A 15,662-nucleotide genomic window follows, 5' to 3' on the forward strand; every position below is an offset into this window, starting at 1 on the left:
ATATCAAATATATATAAGAAACTCATACAACTCAGAAAAAATAAATAGTACGATTAAAGAATGGGCAGAGGACTTAAATTGACATACAAATGACCAATAATAGGTACATGAAAAGGTACTCAATCATAAATCAGTGAAATGCCAATCAAAATCACAATGAAGTATCACCTCACACCTGTTAGGTGGATGGATGCTATCAAAAAAGAAATAACGAGCATTAGCAAGGATTTGGAGAAATGGGAACACTTGGGCAGTGATGATGGGACTGTAAACTGATGTACCCACTAAGGAAAACACTATGCAAGTTTCTCAAAAAATTTTACAAAATATAACTGCATGATCCAGTAATACCATTTGTGGATATTTATCTAAAAGAAATAAAATCACTATCTAGACATTTGCACCCCCATGTTCACTGTAGCACTATTTACAACAGTCAAGACAGGGAAACAACTTAGGTCTCCATCAATGGATGAAGAAAATGTGGTTAATCTTCGTAACAACCATAAACAGAAGAATTTACCATTTGCAACAACATGCAAATGAAGTCATAGTGCTAAGTGAAATAAGTCAGACAGAGATAAACACTGTATGATCTCATTTACCTATAAACTCTTAAAAAACAAAAACCCAAAACACTGAATTCCAGAACCACAGTCTGGGGCAGTAGGAGGTGGGGGGAGGCGGTAAAGATGGTGGCCAAAAGGTACAAACTTGGAATTCTGACATAAAGTGAGAAAGTGAAAGTCACTCAGTCGTGTCCAACTCTTTGCAACCAATGGACTGTAGCCTGCCAGGCCCCTCTGTCCACGGAATTTTCCAGGCCAGAATACTGGAGTGGGTAGCCGTTCCCTCCTCCGGGGGATCTTGCCAACCAAGGGAACAAACCCAGGTCTCCCACGTTGCAGGCGGATTGTTCACCAGCTGAGCTACCAAGGAAGCCCATAAATTAGCCCTGACCATGTACACATGCTGATATAGTTAACAGTTTTTGAAAGTTGCCTAAAGTAAATCTTAAAAGTTCTCAGCACAAGGAAAAAAATTTAACTATGTATGGCAATGGATGTTAACTAAACTTATTCTGGTAATTGTTTCACAATTTATACATACATCAAATCATGCTGCATACCTGAAAATAATACAATGTTATATGTCAATTATATCACAATCTAAAAAAAAAAAAGGAAAAAGAACTCTATAAATCCAAGCTTACTGTTGAAAGTATCAACTGATTTTTCTTAATCTTAATTGCATTTTTAAATAAGAAAATAAACATGTTTAGCATGTAAAGTGACAAAAAATAATAAAACAAAGCTAGCTGGGTAGAAAGAGATAAAAACAGAAATCAGTGAAATTTGAAACAAAAAAATTACAGAAGCTGGTACTTTGAGAAAACCAGTAAAATAAGGCCTCCGACAAGAAAAATAAAGGGTAAAATATGAATATGTGCTTTTAGTAAAAATAAAAAAGGGAGAATTAAAAAATGCTATAAAATTCTGAGAAATAGCAAAGTACTGAATAACGGAATAAATCAGTAAACTTTGATGCGAGGTGGGAGCAAGGATCAAGAGGGAGGGGACATACGTATACCTATGGCTGATTCATGTTGTTGTATTGCAGAAGCCAATACTATATTGAGAGGCAATTATCCTCCAATTAAAAAGAAATAAACCTGAAAAATAACTTTGGAAGAAATCAAACTATTTGTCTAAAAAAGCCTCTCTCTCTCCTCATGCCTTACACACAAGCTGTTTAAAATCCTTGCAACATGTAGGACAAATGATGGGAAGTACAACGCATCAGCTTTGGTAAAATTGCCCGTGATTTATTTTCATTTTTGCCTAAAGCATTAAGTTTCTGCATTGAGCATGTCTTTTACAAATAAAGAAAATATCATGGAGAAGAAATATGCTCTCCAATTAATTTATAAATTTAGTACAACTATAATCAAAAATCAAAAGTCTTCATGGAACCCAGCCATCTTATCTTGTATATTATACACATACACATAAATATATTTATATGAAAAAAAAAAATGCCAAGGACAGTTTTTAAGAAAAGTTGTGAAATTTACTCACCAAAATTCCAAGACTTATCATGATGCTACATTAAATTAAGACATGTATTGATAGCAATAGGATAGTCACAAACAATGAAACAGAAGAGCTAGCCCAGGGAAGTTTCTCACATGGAAATATGACAATTAATACTGCAGATCAGTAGGAAAAACATGAATCAATCAAGTTTGTAGCAAATTTGTTAGCCATAAGAGGAAAAAATCATATAACCTTTATAACACACTAAAATTAAATTTCAAGTAGACTGAGGCCCTAAATGTGAAAATCAAAATTTTTAAATGTTCAAAATAAAATCTGGAAGATTATATAAAAGACCAATTTAAAACAAATTTCTTAAAGCTAAAACAAATTTAATGTTAGTATTTCCAAATCTAACATCATTAAAAAAAAAAAAATAGCCACGACAGGAAGTTTACCTGTACCTTGTACAACAAAGCTGTAGTACCCACAATACATAAAAACTCCTAAGAATCAATAAAAGGAAAAGCTCCTTAAATCAATATATAAAAACTCCAAGAAAATAAATGAAAACTTTGAAGCTGACTTCTAGTAAAGTGCTCCTTCTCAGGATTTACAGATTTACAAGAATCTCTAGTGGCTCAGACGGTAAAGCATCTGCCTACAATGCGGGAGACCTGGGTTCAATCCCTGGGTCGGGAAGATCCCCTGGAGAAGGAAATGGCAACCCACTCCAGTATTCTTGCCTGGAAAATCCCATGGACGGAGGAGCCTGGTGGGCTACAGTCCCTGGGGTCGCAAAGAGTCAGACATGACTGAGCAACTTCACTCACTCGCTCACTTACAGATTAAAGAACTATAATAAAAAGCATCACCATCATTTGAGCAGTTATGTACCATTCTGTGCTAATTCTTTTACATACTGTTCAATCAAGACAACTTTTGAAATAGGTCCCGTTAAACCCATTTTAAAAGTTGTAAAACTGAAACTCAGAGGTTTCCTTGTTCAATATTAACTCGTCTGTTAATTCTAAATCATGTGTTTTTAATTTGACAAGATCTACACTGACAGAGTCAGACACGACTGAGCGACTGAACACTGACAAAACATTTCTTTTTCACCATCAATAATTCCAACCCATATTTTAATACTGCATCTTTATTATAAAAATTTTATTTGGCCTTTCAAGATACACATCTTCACATATACCCTTTAAGAAGACTGATGAACAGATACTTACCGAGCAGACTATGCTGAGCATAAACAGGTTTTTTAACGAAGTTATTAAAATGAATGTTCTTGAAAAAAGTGTCACGCAGACATACGCAAAAATAAAAAATCAGCTATTATGTATCTTTTAATGGAAAAACATTCCATCACTTACAAAATATTACTAAAAATCAAGAGAACGTGATGGTCTCTAGATCCATCCACCAACTGACATATATGGAGAACATAATAATTATAACATCAGAATACAATCAGTAGATGCAGACCATGGATAACTCTGTACGACCAACAACCAGTTTTCTTCAAAAATAAAATATAATTATAAAAACCTCACAAGGATAAAAGGATAATTTGCAGACTGAAAAAATTTATTTACTGAATGTGTTGAACTTATTTGATCCTCAACCTTCTGTACCCCTAAAAATAAAACCAGTAAACATACTACAACTTTTACAAGGCAAATAGAAATCTTAACACAAATCTGGCACTTGAGAACATTAAGCAATTACTGATGCTGTTGTTTTTTTTTTTTTTTCCTATTGGAGGGAGTGCATTGTGGTTGTATTTCTTCAAATCAGAGAGGGAGGGAAGGAGAGAGAACTGACTCTATCTTTAAAAGAGACACACCAAGCATTTACGAATGAAAACAAATACCCAGAATTTTTCTCAAAATAACATAAGAGAAGAAAAGTAGAGTGTGGAGAGCCTAAATTTTAGCAATAGGTTGTCTGTTGATGATTGTTTGGACTGAGTGACAAATAAATAACAGTTTCTGATACTACTACGTCTTTTTTCTATGTTCAAAATTCACCACAATAGCTATAACAAGAATCATTACTCAAAAACACATTTCTTCCGTAACTTTTCTATTTTATTACTTTTCAAGTAAAAAGATTACCTAGCCACCTTAGCCCTTCATGAATAGCTAAAACTAAATTAAGAAAGCTATTCAGCTTTTAACTTAGCCACACAAATGAACCAAAAAAGATATGTGAACAGTTAACTACAGAGGATCATGATTCTAAATCATAGTGCTCCATATAATGCCAAAGCTAAGGATTTTGCAGCTCAGTCTAGACATTCTAAAAACAGAATAATGAGCTACTTTCATATATGGAAGCTTACAGGTATATGGTTTTTCCAGTAGTCATGTATGGATGTGAGAGTTGGACTATAAAGAAAGCTGAGTGCAGAAGAATTGATGCTTTTGAACTGTGGTGTTGGAGAAGACTCTTGAGAGTCCCTTGGACTGCAAGGAGATCCAACCAGTCCATCCTAAAGGAGATCAGTCCTGGGTGTTCACTGGAAGGACTGATGCTGAAGCTAAAACTCCAGTACTTTGGCCACCTGATGCAAAGAGTTGACTCACTCGAAAAGACCCTGATGGTGGGAAAGACTGAAGGTAGGAGGAGAAGGGGACAACAGAGGATGAGATGGTTGAATGGCACCACCGACTCAATGGACATGAGTTTGAGTAGACTCCGGGAGTTGGCGATGGACAGGGAAGCCTGGCGTGCTGCAGTCCATGGGGTCGCAAAGAGCTGGACACAACTGAGCGACTCAACTGAACTGAACAGGTATATGGAATACTGCCCACCACATGAAGTACAAACTTTCTGCCTACCTATCTGACATCCTATATTTTCTCTCCCTCCCACATACAAACTATGCAGTACAATTCAAATGATTCAGCTGATTATTCAATGGTTATGAATCTGTGGCAGCCTATTGACACAACCTTAGACATGTCTTTCCCTCAACATATATTGCTCAGTTCTGCTCCCAAACATTTACATGTACTGGTCACAATCTACCAAATTCATGAAATCTACTCTGATTCTACCAACTAATGTTCCCTACTGTAGCCTTAGGGCATTTTCATAAACCTTGTTTTAGTATATTTATGTCTTTAACTAGATGAGGTCCTGGAAGATATAGCTCTTTTGGATCTCCAGGGAAAAGGAAGAATGTTAAGCAATAAAATTGGCACTGACCTTTTCACTGATAAGTAGCTCATGAGATTATGAGCATACTGAAGGCAGAGACCCTTCAGGGAATCATTAAGTATACTGAGTATGTACCATGTAATATGTACTACCAATGATGGAAATCAACAGAACAAGTGAGGTCTCTGTCCTCAAGACACAGACATTCTACTGTCAGTGTCCTCGCAATCACCAGGTTTTAACACAGTGCTGTCATTTAGTAGACACACTACAAATGTCTTTAATTTGAATTTCTAATATAAATACCCTAGCAAGCATTATGTAACATTTTAAGAAAACTCAAAACCTAAAAACCCAAATAACACAGTTTATGGTTAAAATACTGGTCATCAATCAGTTATATTCAACTACTACAGAAAAGGTTATGTTTAGTACTATTTTATTGCAATTATCTAGGAAAGCCAATGATGCTGAATAAAATACCCATATTACAACTTAAACTGTCTTGGCATTCAGCAGTTTACAACTGGTGCTTTCAAAATTCTAGTGAAATTTAACCTGAAAAAAGCTAACTACTTGGGCCCATTATTCTGCAAGAATTTCAGAGAGGCAAAACGGTTAAGAGTATAGAAATAATCTCTGAAACAAATCACCAAGAGATTAAAAAAAAAAAATTTTTTTAAGAAATGCAACAAACTTTCTATTAAAATCTACAAAACAGAAATTTGTATTTTTCTGTTTCACAGTCTCACTGATCTAACCAAATAAAAAGGGGTCTATAAAGAAGGCTAAGTGCCCAAGAATTGATACTTTTGAACTCTGGTGTTGGAGAAGACTGTTGAGAGTCCCCTGGACTGCAAGGAGATCCAACTAGTCCATCCTCAAGGAAATGAGGCCTGAATATTTATTGGAAGAACTGATGCTGAAGCTGAAACTCCAATACTTTGGCCACCTGATACAAAGAACTGACTCACTGGAAAAGACCCTGATGCTGTAAAAGACTGAAGGCGGGAAGAGAAGGGATCGGCAGAGGATGAGATGGTTGAATGGCATCACCGACTCAATGGACACGAGTTTGAGCAAACTCCAGAAGTTGGTGATGGACAGGGAGGCCTGGTGTGCTGCAGTCCGTGGGGTCGCAAAGAGTTGTATACAATTGAGGGACTAAACTAATTAACATCAATGAAAACATTCATAGGGATAATGAAAAATGAGATTTCAACATACCCCCAAGATACAAAAACTGGATATTCTACATGTAGTATAAATTGGTTAATATTAATAAAGGACTTAGTTCATGGAAAATACTTTTTATGTACAATCACATTTAATATTCAATTTATAAATTGAGAATTTAATCTCAATTCTAAAGAAACTTAAGTTTAAAATGTTTAAGTATCAAACAGAAAAAAAAGCTGAATTATACTACTTAATAATTCAAATGTGCTTCCCTGGTGGCTCAGAGGGTAAAGAATCTGCCTGCAATGCAGGAGACACGGGTTCAATTCCTGGGTTGGTGAAAACCCCCGGAGAAGGGAATGACTACCCACTCCAGTATTCTTGCCTGGAGAACCCCATGGACCAGGGAGCCTGGTGGGCAACATCTAAATGCCCAAAAATGTAATAAAACTGTAGGGAAAAAGTACCTATAATGCATATGAATCAATTATCTTTTTATATAGAGTTGGACCAACAAGATAATCATTAAAATAGATTACATATTCAAAGAGGCAGTTCACAGAAACAGAAAGCCAAAGTTTTAAAACCTCACCTATTTCAAAATATAAATTACAAAGCTTTTTTTTACCCTAAAATTAGCTAATATTCTCAATTTTCATTAAAACTCAGAATTGGTAAGGGTGCAGAAAAACAAGCACTCCCATACACAATTGTAGAAAACAAATGAGTAAGAATCTTTTTGGCACTGCGGTTTTAATAAACTCTTTAACTGTAATTTAATTTGACACAGCATTTTTACTTTTACTTTTAATATGCTCACCTGTTAACTGCAAAAATAATTAAATCAAAGCATTAGTCAATGTGGAACTAAATGGTGATGTGTAAAGCAACTACACTGTGATGCACCCATGTAACAAAGAAGACAAAACTATAATTGCAGAGACCATATTAAGTAAATTTTTTAAGTGAACTTCTACTTCTTGCCAAGAAGGTGTAACAATAGACCAATCTACCCTACTTAGGAAAACAAAAAAGTCACATGTAATATATACAACACTGTTTTTCAAGACCACTGGACACTAGACAATGATGGACCATGGGACAGGCCATGACTGTCCCAGCTTACTGGCTTGAGAAAGTCCAGATCAAGGCCCATCTCTGATGAGGAAACCACGTTGAACTTCAAAAAATTCCCTGAGAGTTAAAAGTCAAAAAGCCAAGATCAAAACAGCTCAAGTTTGTTTGGCAGAGTTCAAGAGAGAGATGCACAAAGAGAACTCTGGAAATCTGCAGAGAATCCTCCCTGAGTATTCAAGGCAAGTGCACAACTATGTAAAGTAGAAGGTTATTTCTCTTGTTGTTTAAGTCTTTTAAAAAGATAAATGGCTACTTAAAGAATGCACTATAGAATTTATAACATGTAGAAGTAAAATGCTACAATAACAATAGTACACAGGCCAAAAGGGGAGAAGTATTCTAATACGTTAATGGCAGAGAGCCAAGAGGAACTACAAAAGCCTCATGATGAGGGTGAAAAAGGAGTGTGAAAAAGTTGGCTTGAAACTCAAAATTAAAAAAACTAAGATCAATCATCTGATCCCACCACTTAATGGCAAATAAAAGGGGAAAAAGTGGAAACAAGTGACAGATTTTATTTTCCTGGGCTCCAAAATAACTTCAGGCAATGAGCAGCCATGAAATTCAAAGACACTCGCTCCTTGGAAGAAAAGCTATGACAAAACTAGACAGCACATTAAAAAAACAGAGACATCACTTTGTCAACAAAGGTTCCTATAGTCAAAGCTATGGTTTTTCCAGTAATCATGTACAGATGTGAGAGCTGGACTGTGAAGAAGGCTGAGCGCTTAAGAAATGATACTTTTGAACTGTGGTGCTAGAGAAAACTCTTCAGAGTCCCCTGGACAGCAAGGAGATCAAACCAGTCAATTCTAAAGAAAGTGAACCCTGAACATTCATTGGAAGGACTGATGCTGAAGCTGAAGCGCCAATACTTTGACCACCTGTAGTCTACAAGAACTACACTTTAAACTGAAGGATATAAATAGTCTGAAAGTAACATAATGGAAAAAGATACACCATGTGAACTCTACTCAAAACAAAGCCAAGATGACTATTAATATTAGAAAAAGTATACCTTAAAGCAAAGAAGATTACCACGAATAAAAATGGTCACTGTATAATAATAAAGAGGTGAATGAATCAAGAGGACATAGTAATCTTAAACATTTATGTACTAATTGTAATTTCAAAAATATAAAGTGAAAATGAAATAAATGCAGGGCAAAACAAATGAATGCATAATATAAGGGATTTCAATATCATTTTTACAGTAAGTGACAGCAATAGAAAGATTAGGAAAGACATCGCTTGAACAACACTACCAATAAGCACGACCTAGTTGACACGTACAGAACATATCGCCTCACAACAGAATACACCTCTCTATAAAGCACTTAAAACTAACAGGATATATTATATCTAAACCATAAAATAAGAAAAAATTACAAGGATTTAAGTCTTCCAAAATATGTTCTCCAGGCACAATGAATTAAATTAGAAACAAACAAACAAAAAAAAGCATATGGAAAATTCCAAATACTTGGAAGTTAAATAACATACCTCTCAATAACCCATGGGTCAAAGAAATAAACATGGTAGATGTACTCTGAACTGAATGAAAAGAAGCTTACATGTCAAAACTTGAGGGATGCCATGAAAGCAATATTTGTATGAAAATATATAACATTAATCTGCTGTATTCGAAAAGATACCATGTCAACTACATCAACTTCAACATTAAACAAGAAAAAAGCAAACTAAATACAAAGCAGAACATTACAACAGCAGAAATCAATAAAATGGGAAATGGAAAACACGGAAAACTCAATGAAGCCAAAAGCTGATTATTTAAGTTAACAAAATCAATGTATTTCTAGCCAGACTGATAAGGGAAAAGAGAAGACACTAATTATCAGTATCAGGAATGAGAGAGGTGACATCACTATAGATTCTACATATTAAAAACATAAAAATGTAATGCAATTTTTTTTAAACAACCCTACAAATAAGTTTAGCAACTTTGATGAAAAAGTTTAGCAACTTTGATGAAACAGACTAATTCTATGAAAACAAAATTGCCAAAGCTCACTCAAAAGGAAAAGGATAATCTGAATAGTCCTATATCTATACAATAAATTGAATGTGTAGTTTAAAACCTTCCCACAAAAACAGCAAACCCATACAGCTTCACTGATGAACTGTACCAAACATTTAAGAAAAAAATAATGTCATTTAAGGTATTTAATTTCAGCAACAAAGTAAGAATGCTTGCTCTCCTTATTTAAACACTGCACTAGATGCCTTTTCATACTTAGTGACTGAACAACTAAATGCCATAGGTAAGAAAAAGGAAAGACATCCAGATAGAAAATATGATAAACAGTGTACACAGAAATGATGGCGTCTACCAAAAATAAAAATGTCTGGCAAATGTGCAAAATACAAAAGCAATGAGTAAAAATAATATTTCTATATATTAATAACAAATGGACATTTTTTAAAATTACTTAGAATAGCACCCCAAAAAAATACAAAATAAGGACAAATCTGAGTAAAAAAACAAAAAATCTGTACAGTGAAAACTAAAAACACTGCTCCAAAAAGTAAAAGAATGAATTAAATGTTAAAATAATTTGTGTTCAAGGGTGAAGAAAAATAAACAATAAGATGTTAATTTTCCCCAAATTGCTCTATTGATTCAAGTTAATTTCAATTAAATTCCAGCAGGCCTTTCTGTAGAAACTGACTCATAGGAAAATGTAAAGGACCCAGAAGAGCCAAAACAACTTTTAAAAGAACAAAGTTCTACTTTATTTCAAGATTTGATATAAAACTACAGTAATTAAGACAGTACATTTTTGGCTACTAAATAGACAAAAACGGGTCAATGGAAAAGAATATGTAACAGACACAGAATCATATATAGATACATAACTGTTTTTGACCAAGATGTACAGTCAATTCAATAGAAAAAAAGTCTTTTCAACAAATCATGCTAAAAAAAGTGAATGTCCATATTCAAATCCAAAAAATCTTGATTCATACATTGCATCATATTAAAAAAAGTTAAAAACAACTTCAATGTAAGACTAAAAACTATAAAATCTATCAGAAAACAAAGGAGAAATCTTTGTGACCTGGAGTTTCACAAAGATGGCCTGTTTTTGTTACTTAGTCGCTAAGTCACTTCAGACTCTTTTGTGACTCCATGGACTGCAACCCACCAGGCTCCTCTGTCCATGGTATTTCCCAAGGAAAAATACTAGAGTGGGTTGCCATTTCCTTCTCCAGGGAATCTTCCTAACCCAGGGACTGAACCTGTATCTTCTGCATTGCAGGCGGTTTCTTTACCCCTGATCCACTGGGAAGCCCTCGCTGAGCCACCAGGGAAGCCCTAAAGATGACTTAGATATGACCAAAAGCATGAGTCACACTAACACACACCTGGTAAACTTAAATTCATCAGAATTTAAAAATGCTATTTTTCAAAACACTGTTGAGAGAATCAAAGCAAAAAAGGCAGAAAATACTGTAAACCATATATCTGATAAAGAACTTGTAACCAGAATGTAGACTTCTCAAAACTTAAGGAAATAAATCAATTTGAAAAGTGGACCTTTAAACAGACTTAACCAATGACATACAGCTTGCAAAAAAGTCCAAGAAAAAATGTTCAACACCAAAGACACTAAAAAAATGAAAAATAAAACCACAAAGAGATTACCAGTTCACATCCATGAGACTATCTACAATTAAGAAAAAAACAGTAACAAGCACTAGAGAGGATGCAGATGGAGGACGCCACCAGCAGTAAACTGGTAGCAAGGTAAAAATTTAACCACTTTGGAAAACTGCAATTTGTTAAAAAGTTAAACATTTGCCTAACTGTATCATCTAGCCATTCTAATTATAGGTATTTCCTCAAGAGAAATGAAAGCATTTGTTCACAAAAAGACGTGCACAGGAATGTTCACAGAAACTTTACTTATAATAGACCCAAACTGGAAACAATCCAAATGTCCCTCAAGAGCTGTGTGGATAAACAAACTGCTGTATGTCTGTACAATGTAGTACTACTAAGCAATAAAAAGGAATCAACTATTGATACACAACATGAGTGAAATTCCAATATAATAATGCTGAGTGGAATGATCCAGGGGAAAAGAAGATACAAACTGTATGACTCTTTGTTTAAAATTCTGAAAACTGCAAACTAATCTACAGTGACAGAAAGCAGATCAGGGGTTGGTTGGGCAAAGAAAGGCAGAAGGGAGGAATTACTAAGGGGCAAAATGATACTCCTGGGGTTCATTATCCTGATAGCAGTGGTTCATAGGTGTATATATGTCAAAACATTGTATGCCTTAAATATAGGTGGTTTATCTCAAATTATATCTCAATAAAGCTTTTTTTTTTAAGGCACAATATGGGCCAGTACACATGGCATAAATCCATTTGTGTAACTAAACAAGGATGTTTGTATGTGGTAATATGTAAACTAGTAAGTTCAGGGAAAAAAAAAATGCACCAAAAAGATTTTAACGTAATTACCTACACCTAAGAAAAAGGACTGGAAATCAGGGAGAAATATTTTTCACTTGAATTTTTTTTTAACTACACACATGTACTACTTTTTAAATTTCATGAAAACTTAATTACTTGCACATAAATCTGATGCCAAAGGAAAAATTCTTAACCACTATCCTAGCAGATTATAAAAATACAACTTCAGTTATCAAAACTTTTATATTAAACAATAGACCAGAAAAAGGCTAGTAACCACTTTAACATCATTTTCTAACATTCCCTCTTCAAACTACTGATGTAGAAAACTGCCAATAAACCACATCTGAACACCCTCTTCCAAGCATCTTCATTTCTTTCTGCTTGTTCTAGGTTTTGTGAATTCCTTTTCTCCCTATCCAGTAATTGACAACTCAAACTTGCATCATTTATATTCTTTTTAAAAATTCACTTCCAGAAGATATGCCTGGATGGTTACTACATCTGACCCTCTTAACTTAGAAAATAGCACTGCTGAATAAAAATAAATACACCTTCCCACAAAAAGCTCATTACTTCTCCCTCAATCTACATAATATGAACTTAACAGATAAGGCAAAATAGTACAGTGTGGACTTTAATCTACTAGAGAGGACAGAAAATAAGCAAGAAAACACAAAATATCTCCAAGTGTTCTAAAGAATGTCACATTGTTATTGATGAAATTTTAAGAATTCCAAAAATTATTTAGAATAGTCAGGCATAACTAGACTCTCAAGAGCAAACTCCCTCTCATGACCACTCACACTTGAAGGAGGTAAATGTCTTGCATCCAACAAGTATTTGAGATCTAGGCTTGGAAGACATTTTGCCAGGCTTGGAAAATTAAAGATTTAAGAATCGTGCCCTAACAGGGCAGAAAGGTTTACAAACGAAAATTTGTAATACATCCCAATGTTAAAATGTACAAGCATTCAAGGAAATGAAAGGCCTAAGCACTACATCTAAGGTTTAAAGTATGAATAGTTTTTCTGGCCAGAGTGAGTGAGACAAGATTCTAAACAATCTCTACTGTAAGGACTAACTTTCTTTAATAGACACACAAACCAACTCTATAACTTCTGACTCAAATTTGAAGCGAAGTGCCTGAACAAGTTTATTTTTTTAAAAAAATCAGGGTAACTGATTTCTAATGAAGCTTATTACTGGTGAACATATCTCAAGACTTCATAACAGAAAAGCAGAGTGAAAAAAATCTTTTATTACTATAATTATATCATTTATGTCAAATCACTTATTTGTCCATTTAAAACCATAATTTCCCCTCAGAAAATTGGGTTATCATTTTATATTTACAAGAAGCCATGTCTGAAAGCTTTTTCAATTCCTTGAGCACCATTCATACTTTAAAATGTTATTCTCAGAGACTGCTTTGCTAGAAAATTTATGGTTGTCAATTTAGGTTAAAACTATTTATATAAACCAATTTTAAAAATTCAACAAATACTTTCCACTTGAATTTTTGTAAGCTATATTATAGTTTTCAAAACAGAAAGTTTCCATTAATAATGATAATACACTGAGTAGATCGAGGAACCCAGTTTTCATTAATTTTAAACACTGTTTTCCTACCTTTACGCCAACTGCAACCTCAGTGACAATTCTGTAAAACAAACAAACAAAAAGCTTCAACCTCTAGTTCTTCAAATGGTCCTTGTTTGACTGAAACTTTTTATGATAGTTCATCATTCATAAAGCTTCCACTCAAAATGCAGATGGAAAACACACATAAAGATGGTCAGTGGAACATTATCAACTTGGCTTTCTAGAAATGACTTTCAAACGCGTGAGGAAACTCAGTTTCGGTATTTTTTAAATTTCAAATAGCAAAAAGAACAAAATCCCAAAGCCTACATAATGTCCCGCTACACTTAGGTTACTAATTTAAAACTTAATTCAACTCTTTAGTTATCTTAATAGGATGAGGAAACATGTAATTCTGTACAAATTTTGCCATCTATTTCCATGTGGATCTGGGGAAAACAGGGAAATTTGGATGTTTCATTTAGAAAATAATCTTTAGAGATCCTCTAGGATGACTCAAATTTCGTTAGTCTGTTAACTTTTATTAGATCTGCACTTGGTATCTTTTAAAAAACATCGAACTCCAGATGCTTAAAAAAAACCTCGTATTTTACTTCTGACCTTTCAAATACAGTCACAGATACCAATAAAAGATACTGTTTTCCTATGCTCCCAAACGGGCTGAATACGGCTATATTTCGCCCTAAAGGGTGTCTCCTTTAACAATGAGTTAAATTATTAGAGTCTTCAGGTGTGGAACGTTAAGTACCAGGGAGACCCTGGTCCCGTATCATTTCCCGAAGCCTTTGCCTCACCTCACTTACTTAGCATTCTATCGCCAGCCTCAAAGGTGCAGATGGTTCTGGCTTTTTAAGAGTTTTGTTTTTCCAGAAACTGATCAAAGTAGCTGAAAAAATGGCCCTGTGTTGAGTATCTGCTCTTCTTTCGGCCACAGCTCTTTCTTAGCCTTTGCCCATGTGACTGATGTCCACCACAAACACTTCGTATTTGAGATGATTTAATTTCTGGGCCCTTCTGCCAAGCCTTCAACGTTCTTAGGCCGCACAGAAAGGCATTTTTCAGCCTCCCGCCCCCACTAGCAGACTCCAGTGAAAACAAAGGAGTGTGACATCTGCCCTCCCCCTTCCTCCCGCCGCCGCACGCCTCCCCGCCCCCCTTCCCCCGCGGCTCCCACTTAGCTTTCCCCGGAGCTCCCGCCACCGGCATCTCCCCCAGCCAGGGCGGGCCAGGCGTGGCCAAGAAGGCCTGGGACTTCTAGGGAGGGGGTCCGGGGGGCCCTCTCTCCTCTCAGCGGGAAGCCCTCCCCCCCCAACGTAGGCCTCGCTCTCCGGCCGCTACATTCGCTCCCACCAGAACCGCTCGTCCGGGGTCCGGGTCCCCGGTTACGGATCGAAATGGCTCCTAGAGGGGGGAAGGGCCGGGCGAGACGTTCTGGGGCCCCCACCCCATCCCTCGCCGCCCCTCCAAGACCCGCTGCTTCTCCGGGGTCGTCGCCCCAATGCCGGCCAAGCCTAAGAGTCCGCTTTCTCCCCGTTTTCTCGACCTGAGCCCGCCGGAGGAAGCCCAGGGAGGGGTGTGTGCGATGGGGCGGGGGTTGGGTAACGGCAGCCCAGCCCTGGGAGGGGCCGCCAGAGGGTTTCTGCCCGACCCCGGACGGGGCCACAGGCGGGCCCCACTCCCCTCTCACACACCACTTCGCCAACCCCGTTACCTACCCGTCCATTGCCGAACCGAACAAAGCTTCGCTCACAAGAACCGAGCCACGCAGCCGGCGAGACACACAAGCGGAGAGAAAATGGCGGCTAGAGCCCGACGGAAATTGCCGAAGGTGCCGGAGCGCACGGGGCAGCGCGTGGCAGCGGCGGCGGCGGAAAGAGCCGAGCGCGCCGGCGCCCGGCTGCGGGCGGCGAGCGGCGGGGCGCGAGGACGACGGGGAGGGGGCGCCGCCGCAGTGGCCTCCTACGCGCCGCCGCGCGCCTGGGGCCCTCCGCCCTTTGCGCTCTGGGCCTCGGCCTGTTGCTGAGCAGCGTGGCTTGCTTGATTTCTAGTGTACGTTCGTGCCCGAAGTCCCTGTTGCCCCGA

At 36.9% G+C, this 15,662-nt stretch overlaps 1 protein-coding gene across 4 annotated transcripts in view; it reads right to left on the reverse strand.

Annotated features, from left to right (window-relative positions):
* PTBP2 (polypyrimidine tract binding protein 2) overlaps positions 1–15,405 on the reverse strand; it is an 84,292-nt gene extending 68,887 nt beyond the window's left edge. For all 4 annotated transcript variants that reach the window (XM_061121318.1, XM_061121317.1, XM_061121316.1 and 1 more), the window contains exons 1-2: positions 15,296–15,405; positions 13,608–13,638 (exon numbers count right to left, since the gene is read on the reverse strand). In XM_061121318.1, coding sequence (XP_060977301.1) covers positions 13,608–13,638; positions 15,296–15,303 — 39 coding nt within the window. In that variant the 5' untranslated portion in view covers positions 15,304–15,405. The remainder of the gene's footprint in view (positions 1–13,607; positions 13,639–15,295) is intronic.
* Between the last annotated feature and the right edge of the window lie 257 nt (positions 15,406–15,662).

Source organism: Dama dama, chromosome 20, assembly GCF_033118175.1.
Source record: "Dama dama isolate Ldn47 chromosome 20, ASM3311817v1, whole genome shotgun sequence".
NCBI classification, from domain to species: Eukaryota; Metazoa; Chordata; class Mammalia; order Artiodactyla; family Cervidae; genus Dama; species Dama dama.